Source organism: Amblyomma americanum, chromosome 1 (genome assembly GCF_052857255.1).
Source record: "Amblyomma americanum isolate KBUSLIRL-KWMA chromosome 1, ASM5285725v1, whole genome shotgun sequence".
Lineage (NCBI taxonomy): Eukaryota > Metazoa > Arthropoda > Arachnida > Ixodida > Ixodidae > Amblyomma > Amblyomma americanum.
The window spans coordinates 268,400,115-268,418,597 of record NC_135497.1 but is presented as its reverse complement, the minus strand read 5'-3'; the positions used below and the strand labels follow the sequence as shown (position 1 = coordinate 268,418,597).

At 46.4% G+C, this 18,483-nt stretch overlaps 1 protein-coding gene and 1 long non-coding RNA gene across 2 annotated transcripts in view; both read right to left on the bottom strand.

The window, feature by feature from the left end:
* The window catches only part of LOC144115051 (nose resistant to fluoxetine protein 6-like), a 77,576-nt gene that overhangs the window by 11,475 nt on the left and 47,618 nt on the right, over positions 1-18,483 (bottom strand). Inside the window, exons 6-11 of the mRNA XM_077649181.1 lie at positions 11,431-11,607; positions 10,919-11,012; positions 10,721-10,822; positions 8,968-9,133; positions 7,023-7,105; positions 729-851 (exon numbers count right to left, since the gene is read on the bottom strand). Coding sequence (XP_077505307.1) covers positions 729-851; positions 7,023-7,105; positions 8,968-9,133; positions 10,721-10,822; positions 10,919-11,012; positions 11,431-11,607 — 745 coding nt within the window. The remainder of the gene's footprint in view (positions 1-728; positions 852-7,022; positions 7,106-8,967; positions 9,134-10,720; positions 10,823-10,918; positions 11,013-11,430; positions 11,608-18,483) is intronic.
* On the bottom strand, positions 12,675-18,479 carry LOC144115052 (uncharacterized). Its single transcript, XR_013311222.1, has 3 exons — positions 16,258-18,479; positions 14,795-14,975; positions 12,675-14,422 (listed from the first exon to the last, which is right to left on the bottom strand). It is a non-coding gene; the product is annotated as an uncharacterized LOC144115052 (long non-coding RNA).

Below are 18,483 nucleotides of genomic sequence, written 5' to 3'. Positions count from 1 at the left end.
GTTATTTTACACGTGTTAAAGATGTTTCTCACGTATTAGGCACAATGCTTCAGTTTAGACGAAGTCGAATGAACACGTTGTGTCATGGTCCCCCGATATAGAAGTATCTTTTGCTATTGCACTCATGAACATTAGACTGAAATATTAGCGGGGTTTTTAAATCTTCAGATAATCGGAAGATAATCGGCACTTAGTGGACACGTGTCTTCAATCCGATCTCTAATGTGACGGAAATGTTCACGAGCAACGCAAGAGGGTCGGCGGGTTGTAAGTCGGCAGTGATTTGTAAGTTTCCCAAACAGAAATTTGCTTTCTCGCGTGTAAATTTTTTTTTCTTTGTGAAGCGCCTCTGAAATACTACTGCGCTTTGACGGGAGAGCAAGGCGATTGTCGGTTGATTATTTATCGGGCCATACCCAAATGGACGTAATCACCGTGCTAATTTACCTACACATAATCACACTGTTCAAAAGAACGACGCCGATGCAGCTAGCGTACTGCATAGAAATCGGTAATCAACTCAAGGCCCAGAAGAACAATGTGAGCTGGTATTCATAACTGTGCGCCTTGCAGTTGTTTTGCAGTATGCCTGATGACTGCGGCTCAGTTTCACTGTAGCCTATCAGCTGTTTTTTTTTAGCATTCACGAACAAGGCCGGGTTAATTAAGCGAATACCTAAAATCTTTGCGCTCGTCAAAACACAACTTAGGCAGATGTTAGTGCTTACCTCATATCATTTGTTCCTCCAGTGAACGCATAGAAGAGGTCCCACGTGTGGATTTGGATGCATGTGAAGACGCAGAACGCCACGGCCACGATGGCGCCGATCACGTGAGACGTCTTCGGATATCTGGTTCACACAGGGGAGGAAAAAGGTCCATTTAATTGCCAAGAGAGAAAAAATAGCGACGGGCTTGAATGAGTTTTTCTCGCATGTTGTGTTTGAATGTTTGGGCGTGACTCATCGCCGATGGATATCACACTTGCGCATCGGCTTATTTAATTACGGCGCGCAAACGACATTTGATTACCTGGAAATGATTAAAATGAATACAAGAAGCCGCCCGAACAATTAAATGTGACAAGCTATCGCATCAACTGTGCAGGTGCGCTGTTGTTGATCACGGTCGTTAGCAACGCAAAGCCGTATACGCGCTTCGGACATAACTGCGCCTCTTTTCCATAGTACGGAAGTTAGCTGAGAAACTGAATCAGTTCATTAGCAGTACTAAAGCTATAAATGACAAATCGACATTGTCAAGGAGTGTTTGTTCGCCTGTTTTACTCTTCCGCGGTACACATTTTCTTTTCTAACTCGACGTATCCCTAATTGCGTCACAATTTGACGTGCAGGGTGTAGCATTCGTCGTATGTATACTCACCGTAAGGCTTGCACAAGGCTCCCGTACAAATTCCATTACTGTATGTTCTCATTAAGTTTTAGAGTAACGCATAGTTGGAAATCGTTTTTGCAGTTGCTTAGGTGAAATAATTGTTCAGATGAACTTTTTTTTCATGACAAGATAGCGGTCGAAAAGCCAAAGTTGAGAAAACATTTTAATGTTTTGGGCCGTCATACGAAACTTTCTGCTGCGGCTGTGTTAGGCTGAAAGCGAGTCATGACTTACGTTAACGTTCAATATTCAAGTTGCAGGGCTTCCTTAATTTTGTCACCTAAATTTATAAAATGCGAGAAGCTGAAGAAAATGCGTTATCAGTGAGTAATTGCAGTAGCTAAGAAAGCTACTGCATCTGTGTTCCGAGTGCTCAGTTTAACAAAGCGGACGTTGCTTGGCGTATGTAATTACCAATATGTTATTATAAACAGCCCTCATTTTGCACTGCGCATCGTTCTTTAATGATATCTTTAGTACACATAGCGGGTTAGCATACCCGCTACGTCACCTCTCGAAAGGTGCCGGAAAACGCTGCGAATTAAGAGGAAAGTGCTCCCGCCCTGGCTGCACATGGCCATGACACTTCTCAAAGTTTATTGCCCTATTTAAGAAGTGGCCATTAACTTAGCTCCTTCTGTCTTTCCGCAGCACCATTTTTACTTTGTGATAACAGCGCCTTTATTTTACTGCCAAATCCCTCACCACAACCGAGAAGCAGTCATTAAAGTGAGATGAATGACGCTTAATGACTAGCCTGCCACTCCAACGTTGTGAGCGAACCACCCGGGCACAAAGGAGTGAAAGAAGACCCCCATTACATGATACAGTGAAGGCGGAGGTTGTGACAGGCTCAGAGAAGACGACGAATATAAGGTAAGTCTGAAACACGTTCTGAGCTCGGCCGCACATGTGCGTGCTGGACGTTAGCTGTACGGAGGTGGTATTCATGATCTTGTAACAATTGTGCGGGCCACAACGCTTGGAAATTCCTACACCTGAATGGACTTAAGCGTAACTTTACTTTCTCGATAACCCTTTTCGAAAATCTAGATCGAGAGTTCTCGAACAGTTTGTGTTGCTTGATAAGGGCGAGCCAGTGTGGTAACCTCAATGCCTGGTGTCTAGAAATGGTGCCGTTTCTTCGCTTCGACTGGGTCCTGTCCTAGGAGAGTTCGAGTTTGCGAGTGGAGGAATAACTCGGTATAAGGAGCAATGAAATGTAATGAGGGCGCTTCTTATCGTCTTGTCATCTTATGTTTTTCGTTTCTTTTTTCATGATTAGACGAACAAGCGCATGATCTATAGTTTAGCGCTCGCCCATTGCGATCCTTTTTCGCGCGACGGGAACAACTATCGGAACAACAATACGACTAAAATGACAAGGAAAAACATTCCGCACCAAAAAATTAAAACGAGCTTCCAGTTTTAGTGCCCCAGCAGTTATAGTGGCCATTCCCCGCATTTAGCCGTTGTGTGTTTGTCTGAAACCTACTTCTGGCAGGTGGAAACCTGCCCAGGTGTATATAATATATACATACACTTGGCAGATTGTGATGACGTTGAAAGGTCACGTGATCTAGGTGACAGGCGAGCCGCCTGCTTTATAAAGCAGGTGGCTATATGCGCAGTTAGGCCAGATGCGAATATGCGCGCTAGCAAGGTATGTTTAGCAATTTTTGCCGCATTAAACGTTGGTACGACAAAGTGGTTGCCGTGATGCGTCGTCTTTGTAAAAGGTGAGCCGCCTGCTTTATAAAGCAAGACGACGCATCACGGCAACCACTTTGTCGTACCAACGTTTAATGCGGCAAAAATTGCTAAACATACCTTGCTAGCGCGCATATTCGCATCTGGCCTAACTGCGCATATAGGCTGCCATTGTTTGTCTAATTTTATATGGTGAGATATTACCTATTTATGCCGCATCTCACAAATTCCTTTTTCTTGTCGTCGTCAACTGTACCGCTCTAACGCGCGCTTTCACAGTTGTCACGAAAGAATATTATTTCCCTTTGAAGTGACTGCAAAACCGTAAGATTGATGTAGGACATTCACAACGTCGGAAACATTTTTGAATACGAATGCTGTTTAACTTGCTGCAAGATCCGAATCGTGGCGAGTTTCTTGAATCAGGAAACGTTTAAAACGGGTTTGTGCACTAAATCTGCAATTTTGAAAGAAATTTTTAAGTTTCAGAACTCGCACGTGATAACGTGTTAAGGCGAAGAACAATAAAAAAAACCTAGAACACGTTGGCAACATGAAGCAGTGTACATTCGCGGCCAACATAATACAGAGCACGCTTCGGCGGTCCAACTCTTCTCGCTCGTTACGTAGATGGGCTAGGAAGTTTCACGCGCGGGTGGTCCAGAGGCATTTGCGAGCGTACGCATTACTTGCCACCAAATGTTCGCAAGGTACGACTTGAGAAGAGTTTTATCGCTGAAACGTGCTTCGTATTATTGTGGCCGCGTACACTGCAACAAGTATTGTTGTCCACTGTGTTGTTTTCGACAGCACAATAAACAAGCTTCCTTGCAGGAAACACCATGTGGAAAAAAGGGCTAAATGGGATAAAAACGGGGGCGAAGAAAAAGTTACGGTACGATAACACTGCATGCCTCGCTAGCGAAAAAGACGCCCTGTCTGTGGTTGAAGCCCCACCTGCCAGCGGCCACCTGCCATGGCGGCAGGTGGCAAAATAGAGTGAAATCGCCCTCTCCACTTTCAGATGAGATTGAAAAGCAAGTGGGAGAGGGAGACGAAGAGAGGATGTCAGGTGACGGTTTGCGGGTGGCAGAGTGAAGATAGGGACATTTCCTTTCCTTTTCGTGCACTAGCACTAGGCGGGTCACTATAGCGAAAAAGCCGTCATGTGTCCTGGTGAAGCCTGGTGGTGTCCTGGTGAAGGAGGAAAACCAGTTCCGCGGCAGCTGCAGCCAAGTGGAAAACCAGAAACCGCGTCGCGCCAGCTGCATCTAATATTGTCTGTAAAACCATAATAAGTAGAGCCTATGCGAAAGACCCATACATATAGTGCTAGCGCACCTACATCGCATTTATAGTTTAACGAAGTAAATCGGTGGTTAATTTTTTTTAAGCCGACCAGGACACAGTGCATATCAGAAATTTAAGAGCATTAAATGTTGCGAAATATTGAATGCCCTCTTATTATGAAATAAATAAGGAATGAAGGATACTTTAGAGATGTCGTTTAAGCCATTTTACGAGCAGCTATATTTTTTAATTGGTCTAACGCACACAGCGTGGTGTCGTTTGCCTTTTCGCGCACGGCCATAGAGGTTGGGTCTCAACAACGCAGGAAAGGGAAGCGCTCCAGTGGCAGTAATGGAAGCTGTACGCAATTATCCAAATGGCGGCCAACGCTGCCGCTCGTTCTGTACCGTCCACTTTGCCCCTTCATTCGTATGCGGGTCACGCGGTGCTTGCTTAATGATCTGCGCCTCCAGCGGGGTGTTCACGGAACGTAACTTTCCCCGCTACATTACCCTCTCTCGTAATACGCACGTATACGTAATATTTACGCAGCGCGTGCAGCTTCTTTGAATTGCACGCACGTATCCCGAACTTTTATGTACAGGGGTAGGACGGGACTGTATTTTTCTCTAATGGTATGGGTGTGATATCTGGGGTTTAACGTCCCGGAGCGACACATGTGCTATGGAGGACTCCGCAGTGAAGAGCTCCGAATTAATTTAGGCCACCCGGGGTTCTTAAACGTGCGCTGACAACGCACAGCTCACGGCCGTTTTTGCGCTTCGCCTCCATGCAAACGCGAACGACGAGACCGGGATTCGATGTCGTGACCGTGGTGTTGTCGTCTAGTAATAACGCGGAAAATATTGAGGGCACAGTCTAAACACGAACACGCCTATATGGGAGTAAAAAACTAAGTAATCTGTCCTCTACCGCATGCACTCCCTTTTATAAAAGAGAGTGCGCTAGAGGCGAGCTTATTCCCTTTTTACTCCTTTCTCTTTAGTGTGTACAAGTGTTCGATGTAGTTGTGTCGCCTGAGTAAAACGAAACGTATTGATTACGGCATGTGGTAATCCGCGGAAGGTTCAATACGTGACTATGCGACGAGACATCAGGAGTGCCCAGTCGATGCGCAGACTATATCGCGATAGCACCCAGCAACTCAGCATCAACCACGCCATCTATCCATCGATGGCGGAAAACTTTTATGTGGCTTACAACGCGCCACTGACGCGTCTTCGTTTCGTTTTCGTTTTTACTGCTCTGCTTATTAGGTGTCGTGCGCTGTGCAGCTATGGTAGGGATATCACACAGTGGTTACAGGTATTTACTTTGCGTTGCAATCTTACCACTTGTCGGTCTTTCTTTTCGTTCGGGCCCCACCATTATCACAACTCGGCAGAAATATATTAGAATTTTCGGCCGCGGTGGCTGCTGACCCGAATGACGCTGGTTCGATCCCGGCCGTGGCGGTCGAATTTCGATGGAGGCGAAATGCTAGAGGCCCGTGTGCTGTGCGATGTCAGTGCACGTTAAAGAACCCCAGGTGGTGGAAATCTCCGGAGCCCTTCACTACGGCGTCCCTCATAGCCTGAGTCGCTTTGCGACGTTAAACACCCATAAACCAAACCAATATGTCAGAATTTGGTTTGAGAACGGATGCAGGTTACGCTCCACGGTGGCGAGTTTCTTGTGTTTGCTGGGTACTGACAATGTCAGCTGTCGGGTCAATGTCAGCTGGCCAAACACTGGTAGCGCTAACGTACAGGGTGCGTCAAAAGTTCCCATGCCACAGGGTCTGCTTCTGAGCCGTTTAGTGGGGCATTTACTTCGCCCCCGAACCTCAAAAATCTCTGTAGGGGGCAGGAGAATTATCGTTATTACCTCTGAAAATCTTGGTAGTCTTATAGGCGCCTTCAGTGCCAGTATGTACTGTTGAAAAACAGACCATATGGCCTAGGAACTCTGTACACAACCTGTACATTTTGCACAGAGATAATTTCCGCATATTATGGGATCAATGGTCCATAGGCGCTCTTTTTTTTCTGCTTGAACAAGATTAATTCATTTTGAGGATACGGATGATAAAGAAAAATACACGCCAGGACGTGGGTGCTCAAGGATTACATTTTTGTTGATGTCTAGTTTTATGCTCTGTTGAACTATTTAAACACTCATTCTTTAAGCGAAAACAGCCTGGGTCCTGTAGAGACAATTAAAATGCACGTGAAAGGCGATTGTGACGATCTCGTAACATTGTAACAGAAATGTAACAGTCTCTTAACAACTGGCAGGAGAATCTGAACTTAAAGCTCAGTTCTTAGTGGTTTCGAAACTTAACTCCAGCGAAGTTCTTCTGCCTACTGACCCCCTGTATGCTTTATTGGGGAAGATTTACTGCACTACTTGGCCTACGACATGCAGTTACCCGAAATGGCTACGAGAATGTGGCTTCTTTCAAAGGCGCAGAGGTGTGCAAAACTTTTTTATGTTACTCTTTCGCTTATACCGTGTTGTAAAAGTGTTGAAAAGCACTTGTTCGGTTTATGCGCTGCATGCTCCTGTGCAGTTTTACGCCAGCATCGAAAAAAAATCAACGAAGTAGCCGAGGGGTTTTCACTCACTTGAGGAGGAGCAGAGTCAGCGGGAAAGCAATCAGCATGAATATCTGCAGGTCGGTGCTCACATACCAAAGATGCCGGAAGCACTGAAAGAAGAAGAAAAAACGCAATTCAACACCAGTGACGAGAGTCAACACTGAAATCGCACTTTAATATTGCTTTATTGTAAAATATAACCGAACTCGAGTAAGTTTAATTCTATTAGGGTAACGCAGATATATGATTGTTTTGTGTGCGTCACATAAGGGTCCAAATAATTTTCCTCCAGGAAAGCGGGCGGGAGGCTAAGCCTACTCAAGTAACACTTGTTGCTGGGGCTAGTCGGTGCATAGTTCTATGTACAAACGTTAGCGCAAAATGCGAGACATTCGCAAGAAAGGTGGACAAGACAACAAGAAGACAAATCGTCCAACTACTGATGCCACAGCCTCTCAGGCTCATCTCAACGCTCACCAACAACAGGCGAAGAGTAACTGCGTTACTCAAGTGTATAGGCCCTATTCATGTGACGTCAACTTCGAGGCGCGCCAATAATGCAATCAGTCATGCCGCTCAACAACGTGGCGGTCGCATCGCGTCGCGGGGAACACGGTCGAGACAGTTCTGTTGTCTGGCAAATTTGACACCCCCGTCCCAAGGCCTTTTGGGAAACAGGGTAGTGCATGGGATTAAACCTGGACCCTTCCGCACAACTGAGACAGGTTGAGTGCGCTGCCCCACCTACCTCTGTGAGGGTCTGTTAGGCCGCGAGAAGGAGGCCTCAGTTTGAGCTGTTAGTTTCGAACCTCACAACAGTACGTCCCGTATAACCGCGAGCGTCACGCGGGACGTGATCGAACGGGGAGGGTGGAAGCTGTGTGGCAACCCTCTTATGCGGCCTATGGCCTCAAAACTGCAAAAACCTAAAGCCCTTGTTAATCTATTGAGCGCAGACAAGGCTACGTTCACCGTTATAGACAGGCTTTGCGCTGGTGAAGACTCTCAATGTTGGCTTACACGCAAGCATAAATAACCACGAAAGCAGAAGATTGGACAGCCGGCGCCGTATCTTAGTTGGTAGAGCACCGGACGCAAAATTCGGAAGTCGTGAGTTCGGATCCCGCTGGTGGACCGTGGTTGTTTTTTCTTCTGCTCTGTAATCAATTATCTTTCAGCGGCAATACCGCGCGGAAGTGTAACATACAATTGTTCCGTGCGATTAAAAACCTATGAGGGAAGATGTGTTGTGCTTGCTACTCCAGTTTATAGAAGATGCGGTCCTGATGGCACTACGGCTTTTTTGACGCTCTGGCTCTCAAAGATTAAACAAGACGTATAATCGGAGCAATAGCGACGCCACTCTGCAAGTGTAACGCTGCTTACACGCATACACCACCACCACAATCAGCTCGAAGATAAGTGAGGCATAGACGACACTATTTCAGCAAAAACTAACCCATACTGACTAGTTAGTGATTTTTATGGTCTTCTTATTGACTTTCAGCTTTTAGTGACAATGTATTAGCAGTTCAGAAAGTGTAGGGGACGGACCGAGAAATTTTCTATGGGAAAACCAGACTGGCCTCCATTTTTTTTTTTCAGTGAAGGTGGTTCAAGAAATACTTTGTATATTCCTTCGCCCAGCTGATCCCTCCAAGAGTTGCCCATAAATTTGCTACTGCTATAGTTTCGCACATCTTGTGCATAGCGGTATTGTTTTACAGGTGAGCTCGTAAGTGCTCATTCTGTAACTGTGAAGTGGATTCAAGCGAGTGTTTCAATCGGACTTGAAGCCTTCAAGGTAACGACACGTACGTTCGGGCAGTCAATAATTACGTCGAGCATCTCAAGGCCTACGCAAGCTTGTTTTGTTATCTGAAGTAAACACGCGATTCTTTTTTTTCTCACCACCAGATGACAAACACCCAGCAAAAAGAGGGCAGTAACGGCCAGCTCGGCCACCGCATACCAGTTCTCCCTCTTTCACAAAGTTCTCTGCTAGGACGATCGTCTTCCACCACCCGCTGTAGCAGCCTCTGATGTGCTGGTTGAAGGCGTCTTCGTCGGCGGGCCCAGATCCCATGAGGGGCAGCAGCAGCCCCGCTACCAGCACCACCAGAGTTGGGATTGTCAACCTGCGAGGGGACAGTGCCAGAGTTGGCCCACAGCCGTACTCTAGGAGCAAAGGTGCCAGGCAAAAAGTTCGGCTTAGTGCCCATGCGTCATGAGGACGGCCGAACTGTGTGAGTACACGAAGATCGAGCAGCCCTATGACAATTGCAAAGGAGGGATGGGTCGACCTATAAAAGTTTTAGCTCGTAATATCTGGCCAAATGCTGTGGCTTCACACCCATCCGACTTCTCTGCCTTACCACATTCTGCCGTATCGCCTCTCGCCGTGATATTCTTGTGCCCGCTAGAAGCAGCACTGCTCGCCTCGGAACATGTCTTCCAAAACTTTTTTTCCCTCCCTTCCATCTTTTGTCTTCATTTGGAACGCAAGGAGCCTCGTTCATTTGCATGTGGCTCACATATGCGCGGACAGCTTGCATTAGGCGGAGGGAGTCAGGCAGTGATCTAGCAGTCGTCTAGTCGTGTGCATAATTTGAGTTTTCTTTTTCACCTGACTCGAAAGGCTGCCTGGCGCTTCCACCTCTTCAGAGAGTTGTGTGCATGCTGTTCAAGTAAACTATCAAGATGTGCTTGGAGGTTGCTTTCGAGCTGCTTGTATGGCCAGTATGAGAAAATCGATAAATATACGAAAACCACAATACACATAAATGATAACACTTATCGCGTTTAGGGAAATTTGCCTCCAGAACGTTTTCAAGCGAAACAAGAAGAAATAGCTGGTTAAGAAAAAACGGCTCCTGGTAAATTAAAACTCTGTCTCCTGGAACAGTGCGTCAGTTTTGCAAAACGTAAACAGCCATGCATTTGTGGGCGATATGTTGTTCATGATAACTGAAATAAGAACAATACCGGAGTCTGAAGTTGTACTTTGATGTTTTGAGGGTGTTTGGTTGTGACGCAGAATGACTGCAGTTCGTCCTCATCTCTAGAACCAGATTAGCCGTTTCCTTCTTCCACTAGACTCGCAATAGTTGGCTATAACAAGAACTCGACTGAATGTTTCTATGTTACGCGCCAGAAGAAAAACCAAGAACGAGCAAATTCATCCTAAAATAGCACTTTCAAGAGTTATTTAACGAAGAAATTACATAGCCCGGCGTATAAACAAAGCTTTCCTGAAGCTAATTAATCATGCATTAAAGATTACGAAGCACTTACAAGATAAAAAATGACATCCACCTTAACAATAAAAAATTAGCCGCGATTTAACTACTGCTGAATCTGGTAAAGCTGCGGTGTATCGGGCACAAGTAGACGCGGCTTGGCATCTGTAACGTTGAGTGCGTTCCGTACACTGGATAGGCAGCGCGCACACCCTGCCACCCTGGCAGGTGGCAGTTAAATTAGTGGCTCATTGCGAGAGGTTGGCCACCCAATGAACGCTGCGGCCTATTCTACCGCCCTCTACCGGCGAATCGAAAGAGTCAAAGGTCAAGGGGTGCGACACCATGGTGGACCACATATGGTAAAGCATATAGCCACACTTGACCTCTGGCTCACTTCAAGGTGAACCGGCAACGCACGGCGAAATGGGCTTTACCTAGCGTAGTGAAGCTTTCGCTTCAATAGGGAGGAGACGCCGACTTTACCTCAAGTAACGACGTAGTCCTCTGCTAATATACACCAGCAGCAAGTTGTTCTTTAGGACAGCTGAGCGTGATTCTATCACCAGATACGAGAGAAGAAAGCCACTGAAAAGGAAAGTGCAGAAAACAGAAACAGGTAAATTGTTGCGTATATGGTAGTGCTTTGTCTATATTGCAAATAAGAAAAGCCCTATTTCTTACCTAATGAAGAAGAAAGTAGTGACGCTGAGGAAAGCGTTGAGGATAAACTGAAACATGACGTTCCACGTCATAAACTCCATGGTGTAAACCGCATCTGCAAATTCAACAGGAGTGAGCATGAATTAGGTAGACTGAGCGCCACTTCTGACGACATACGTAACATGCAGTTGCTTGATATGTTTTCAGAGAATGAGTTAGTCCCAGAACACAGTTGTGCTTCAGTTTGCAGCAAAAGTTACATCTAACAATCGAGCAAACAATTCCTGCGTTTTAAAAAATTATTGCGCTTATTTCTGCGAATTTCTTTCTGTGAAGCCAGATTGTAGCGACAACAACTGTATTCGTATAGCTGCTGTTGCTTTTCTCATGGAAGTGTGCTAAACGTGCGAAAAGGACCGCCATGGCCACAACCGATGGGCTGCTGGAAAACAGGCGTAGCATTACAGGATGAGTATATTGGTAGTAAATTTCTTTTCCAGATTTGAAACAAATACTACTGAAGTTTCACTCACGGAAGAATCCAGTGTCCACAAGTATGTAGGAGTGGCCGAACACAACCCAAAATGCCATAATAACTTTAAGGCCAGCCATGAATTGAAGTGACTTGCGCTCTGGCTTCACTTTCGTCCGCAGGAGATACCATGTGTTTGTGATAGCCGAGAAGGCCAGGAGTGCCCGCAGTGGCGCACCTGTTGGGAGCATTCAAGAAAATATAAGAAATATGTTAAGTGACATTTGAAGGTCGTAGAAGCTTCATCGCAACACACCTTACACTGCAATAAACTGTCGAAAACAACGCAATCAGCCACATGTTTACTGTTGAAGGCAGCAGTATGAAGGGTGTTGCATGCAAAATGAACCAAGAGTTTAAAAAAAAAACCTGGGACAGATTGGCAGAATGATGCCCAATAAGTGTTGTCGATTGTCTTGTGCCGCGAAAGAGGTAATTTTTTTATTCAGTAATTACCTACTATTCAGTTAGTAATTATTAACTCCAGCTGTTATAAGTACGCAGAACTGTTCAGCGAGAAAGCCATTAAAGGGGTTCTGAAAGGCGCTCCGAATAAAGTGGCGGTATGCCTAGGATGTTAAAGGACGCCAAATATCTTCCAGCAAGAATTTTTTTAGTGCGTTTTGAGGAATCTGAGTCATCTGTAGTCAAAATTTGAATTTACGCATCTTCGCGCCTTTCTCTCTCCTATCTTCCCTTTACACGCTTAAATTTCGGCGCTCCTCCTCCGGCTTCGGACGTACGCCGGATGAGGCGGAGCTTCCGGCCGCGGCCATGGCAGCTGCGTGACGTCAGAAAGAGACGTCACGGCGAACCAATGACAGCCCTTCGCTGCTGACGTAACGAGTGCTACATGACGCGTTGCGCGCGGATTCGGGCGAAAGCCCGGCACCGCAGGTCACCCCGAGGCGTGGAGGCGCGAATTTTTAAAAATATATTGTAAATGATCGGTTCGGTCTTGAGGTCCTGTAGACGGCATGAAGGCTCGGTGGCATGTACTTTACATAATCCAAGCGTATTATAGACAACCTCAAACACCCTCTTCAGGGCATGAAAACTAGCATAAAGCTCCAAATGACACAGTTTTAAGACACGTCGCCATAATACGACAGTTTCTCCGCTGCGCAGGAAGCCTAAAAAATTCACGGCAAAAGCGCCAACAGGCTTTCGCCTGACGGTTTACATAATTACCGTTGCGAGTCGAAAGCGTTCCCTGCCGCAGTCGCTATATGTGAGCGAGTTTAACATGCTTCGGTCGGATTGTCGAAAAGACGTGGATGGCAAATTCTGCTGTCCTTTCAGGAACTGCGCCAGTTTCCGTCATTATTTCCACTGGACTGCCATTTTCTATATCGAAGCTTAGCACGCACCTCCAGTGGTTTCTGCCCTCAATAATTACTCTTATCCGTGGTAATAACAAAATAAAGCCAGCTGCAGGCGTCCAGTGCTTTGCACGCTCTGCGCGTGCAAGGGGGTATGAGAAAGAAGCTACTGATAGTTTTTAATTTTCTTACAACCCGAACAACTCAGTGGCCAACTGGGCGAGTGTTGCACTTTGTAAAATATACGCAACAAAACGCACATGGGCGGACACTAGCGTCGCACGTGTTATCGTTTTAAAGCTCGATCGGCGAAAGTATTCTGTGCGACCGGAAAGCTTGGAGCTAGCATTGCATTTCCTTGCGCGGATATACAGGGCGTTAATGGCGGCGCCATACTGTGTGCATAGGATTGCTAGATCTTGCAACACGGAGGCTGGTGACGATCCCTGGTGAGGCCAGAGCGGCACTAGGCAGAATGGCCAGGCTTCGTTGGAGCTCTTGACCGCATATCAGGTAGTGGTTGAGACCCTTCTCTGCATTTGGCTCGCCTGGACTATGTCCTCTGAGTCTTGAGCTGTTGCTTGCGCTCGGTGCACCTTTACGGGCCTTGAAGAAGGGTCAGGCGCACTCCTGCTGCCGCTGTGATGCTCCAGAAGAATATATTTCATACTGCGCTCACCAGCCATTGTTCGGTACTTCGTTGTCGTTGTAGTGACAGGTCGAACGTTGTTGTTGCTGTTCGTCTTTTCAGACATGGCACGTACCCACGAAGGGGGATTATTAGAATGCGTTGTCGTCGTCTTCTTTCGTTTGTGTTCCAACTTCGATTTCACCGTTAAGGCCCAAAGTCGCGTGCGTTACCACCGCGTACACCGCAAACGAAAAAAAAAACCCAGAAAGGAGTAAATGGCTCGCCGCCTAGCGCACTCCCGAAAAGGTGTTTCATTTCATTTCAAGACAGGAGTATTTGCTATACTCTCCCGTACGGAGTAGTAGTTTTGGTGTTCCCTGAGGAGTAAAACCTTTACTCCTTTCAGGATGGGGGTTCTTTTTGGAGTAAATGTTCTGACCATCAAGGAGTATTAATGCTCCGTTTAGTACCTGCTTTACTCTCACATACAGAGAGGTATCTTTGGTGTTCAAAAGGAGTACAAATTTTACTCCGCTTAGGACAGGGGTTCGTTTTGGAGTAAATGTTTTGATAATAAAGGAGTATGAATGCTCCTTTTAGCACCTGCTTTGCACTCACGTACAGAGGGGTATCTTTGGTGCTCAGACGAGTATATTTCTTTTGATGAGGAAGCCCATTTCAAATGGAGTACTCCTATGGAAGCCTTGTTTTATAGCTTTGTGTTGCACAATAAATTCGGCAACGAAATTGCTGTGACTAATTTCAAACAATATTTTTATTAGTACAAAACATTCGAGCCAAATGTCCCGGAGCTTGCTTTCGATGTTTATAGAGAACCAACGCCATGGCCCCTGCAGAGAATAAGAGAAGTGTCTTGACCCACGCTCTCTTTGGGTATTCAATTTGAAATACCCAAAACGAATGAAAATTGAGATGCCACACTTGCAAGCAAGTAGAGCACGTTGAAATGCTTTGCTGTCAACATGCAGGAATGTCATGCTTTCTCTGGTCAAAATGCACGATGTCAAAGGAGGCTTCTTCTGAAAGATTAGAAGAAAAAATAAGCGCATGAAAGCAAGTACACCTTTAAGCTTGAAGTATGAGGTGCTTCAAGTGTAGTTTAAGTCAAGCTCACACGAGCAATTCAGTACACTTTTCAATAAGCTAGGTATTGTTGATGTTTAAACGTTTTTCATGGCAAAGATCAGCTAGTAGGACATGGTAGCCAATCTAGTAGCTAGTACATATCTGTACCCTGTCGGATGACAGCGGCTGAACGCGGTGACCAGGGTATCACGAGTTGCAGAGAGCCGCATTCGTAGCCGTTAAGGCAATACTGCGAACGGAAAGTAGCGTCGATCGGGAACCTTTTCACTATAAATCATACACCTGAAAGAAATAAAATTTCTTACTGAGGCACTTGCGCACTCCCATTGCCTTTGGCTGCTTTCCTGCTCTGGAAGGGGCATTGTGATATATTCACTTCACAGAAGGTTCCTCATGCGTTCCGCTTTGCACACATGCAGTGGAAGCTTGCATGCAATTTCCTTGCAGGTAGAATCCGCAGCCGCGCATTTTGAGGGCGTCGTCATTCTGTGTACAAGTCAAAGGCATGGCAAGGGTGACTAATGCAGCAGAAAGAGCGAAACTTTGTTGTAATTTCTTTGGCACTGTTAGGAATAGAACCCTACCGTAAGACAGCTCCTTTCCACCCCAACCTGTCTTGCCCTCACAATCCTGGCCAGAGTTCAAAAGTAAACATTTGGCACAAGTCTGCCTGGTTGGGACAGGAATTTAAGTCAGAAAGAACGCCAACTAAAAAAAATGAAAAAAAAAAACAGTGTTGCGGAAACTACTCGGTTCCTTCATCATGTGTAACTTTGGGCGAGTTGCAGCTAGCCTTTTTTTAAGCCGTAGGTTATTCATCCGCCCGGGCACTGGACACAGACCGTGAATATGGGGTAGGGGTGGGGGTGGGGGAGAGGGTTTCTGGGGAATGGTTAACATTGCCCCGCGTCTGCTGAAAATTCCATGACTCAAGTAAGGGTCTTCTGAGCGGGCGCGGCTCAGTGACCAGCACAATACGTCTGCTCAATGAGGTCAGTCCTGTCAACCCGCGCTCCCTTCTGTTATTCGACACCCGCTTTATGCTGCCTCATTCCTTCGGCGATATGCTTGGTTTCGCCGCTGTACGTTGCGAAGCATCTCGACCACAGGATCTTGTATACTTGTGTATGCTTTATTATTTTTCTTTCGCTGCCTCACCGGGATCGGCAGTTTGAACCAAAACGCTTGCCTCCACGAATTTCACATAAACGGAAGGTGTTTGGAAACTGGATGCGAAGAGAAAGTTTCTTTCCACATTTTTCAAATTGGAAGAGCTTACGATACTACATTTTCGAACTGGAGGTCTCAAGACCCCATGTCCACTGCCGAAAATCGCTGCTACGTTAAGACGCCACCAACGCGGAAAACGTAACAATTTAGGCAATCTCCGTGGGTGCTATAGGGCACCGCCATAACCTGTGCTATGATAACGAAGAATAAAATTCCTTCATTTGTTTCCATCATAGGCGTCGCTTAAAACAGAAAACGAAGCGACCGATCAGGGCATGCGAGGTTTTGTTCTCATTGCTGCAATAACGTGACAAAAATTCACGGAACCCAACGGCCCTGCATTTTCACCCTGCTCATTGCCTGTACAGCTTTTCCATACTCAGGGCGCGGAAATACATGGAGAGAATTTGGTCCCTAAGGAAACTGATCATACTTCAATTTGTACATATTAATGTAAAGAGCCACAACTGTACTGCCACACTCACTTTTAGCCAGACTTCTTTTTCACCCATATGCAACAAATTTCTCAGATACTTACTTAGTGACCGCTGTGTGAGTTGGCTCCTTGGGGCGATGATGAAGCCTTTCGTCTCTGTGAACCCGGCGTTCACAGCAAGTCTTCGCACACTGAAGAGGGAGTGGCGTTAAGTGCATGCGCGTCTGTGGCATGAAAGGAGAGTTCAAAACTGCTTACCCCTATACACGACGATGTTAATCGGGTCTTTTGTATCCCTGTAAAAGCGAACGAACCAGGGTCCGTCGGTGTCGAGAAAACTGATGCTTCACACACACACAGCCATGTCGACGCGGCGAAACGGCAGCCGCCAACATTTGTATGCTGCGTGGACAAGGAACGACCAGTCGTTGCTTCTGCGCGTATTGCCGGCTTGAGTGAGGTGTTTAATGCAGCATTTTGCTGCCATGGTCGATGATGTCCAGTCTCTTGTCACGCAAGCGCGCGCAAAGGAGCGAGCGGTAAGCTCGCGGCTGCGGGGAGGTCGACGCGTCACACACCGCCATGTTGGCTGGACTGAGCTAGGCTGGCTAAGCCTCTCGCGGACTGCCGTCGCTGGCGATGCAACACCAAGCATTCCGCAAACACGCTGGAGGCTTCAGAGGCAGAGTCTGTGCAGCACATTGCTGCGCAGGGCGGTGGCAATCCGGTATCTAGTAGCATGACAAACGTGCACGAAGCAGCAAGAGCAGAGGCGAGAAGCAAGCAAGCAGCGACGAGCGAACCGGCGTCGTCACCTGCAAGTGCAGTGAACAGGAAGCGGCCACCAGGGGACGGGCAGACGCTAAGGAGTGTTTAAAAGGCCCGAAGGAGTATTGAAGCCGACGTACCCCTGTTTTTAAAAGTAGTAAAATCATGTGAATGCTTTATTTTAGTCCTTGATTTCGTGACAGCAGTAAAAAAGGGGAATTTCCTCCCCTTAGAGCCGGTCACGCTATTTTCGATAAGGAGTTTAAAAGCGGACGGTAGCCATTTATACTCCTAAAACGGCTCATTTATGTTTACAGTGTAGAGCAGCTTGCACTGGGTGACAGCTAACAGCGTTGCTTCATGTTCACTCTTGGGAGATGCACCAGCCTTTCTTTCAGATCATTTGCGCATGTGGCTTGAGACACCTTGTTTAGTCACTGCGTGCAGGACAAACAAAAAAGAAAAAAAATAGTGGCCGATCAATTCGATTGATACGGCGTAAATGCGCTGGCCTTCTTTTTTCACTCGCATATCTATTCCAGTTCTGAGCCACTATCTTTCATTCACCATTTCATTCCAATTCTGATTTGACCCCACTTTTCACTACGCAACTACGCAAAATATGTCACTTTGTTAGATCGCGGCGCGTTTCCATACCACTACCGGCGCAGTGACGCAATGGTTAAGCGACGCGCCACTGCAGTGGCAAGTGGCTGTTTCAAACACAGCTACCAGTGGGGCCTGTGAGACCCAGGTTACTCTTCCTGAGCAGTTGGAGAAGGAATAGCTCCCGCAAGCCTCATTTTTGCACAGTTTGTTCTTCGGGAGGCTGTAGGCCTTCTGTTGTCCAAGTAATTTTCTGCTTAGTCACTTTTATTTTTGCCGAGTCATTCTTTTTCCGGCATCTCCCGCCTCTTCCCTACAAATGGAGAAGGAGAGGGGGAGATGGGGACGGTTGACCGGTGGCAGGTGCAGAGAGGCAAATCCCCCTAAACGCCATGTGGCAGGTGGAGGCTTCACGCAGACGCCTCCGGACAGTTTTCACCTTCATGGCCGTCCTAATGCTATCGCATCGGAAGGACAAGAACATAAAAGCCAGAAAAAGAGAGAAGCAGAGAGCAGAGCTTCACTTCACTCGGAAATAGCCGCTCTGAGGAAACAAAAATGAATGGCAGATTATCCCAGTCTCTGTCATCTGAGAGTAATTTATTCCAGCGAAAGTGAAAAACAAAAATTTACAAAATATATTGCGACTTTTAAAAATAAAAATTGATTTTATGCTCAGCACTCTTTCTTTTTGTGTACATTCGAAGTCATGAACCAGCCTGCCTATTAGCCAGCCTCAGTTCTCCCTCTTTAAGCTGCTTCTGAGATTTGGAGGACCACCTTTACTCATAGATAAAAGCAGCTTTCTGTGAACACAAAATATGTCTTTAGAAGAGCGGTATTTGTATACATTTTTATATTTGTTACGTGATGCTGTTTTAAAACAGTCAGTCAAACTAGAACAAGACTGGTATCACTCTAGCTCCACAAGCCCATCGCACAGAGGGACGGCAG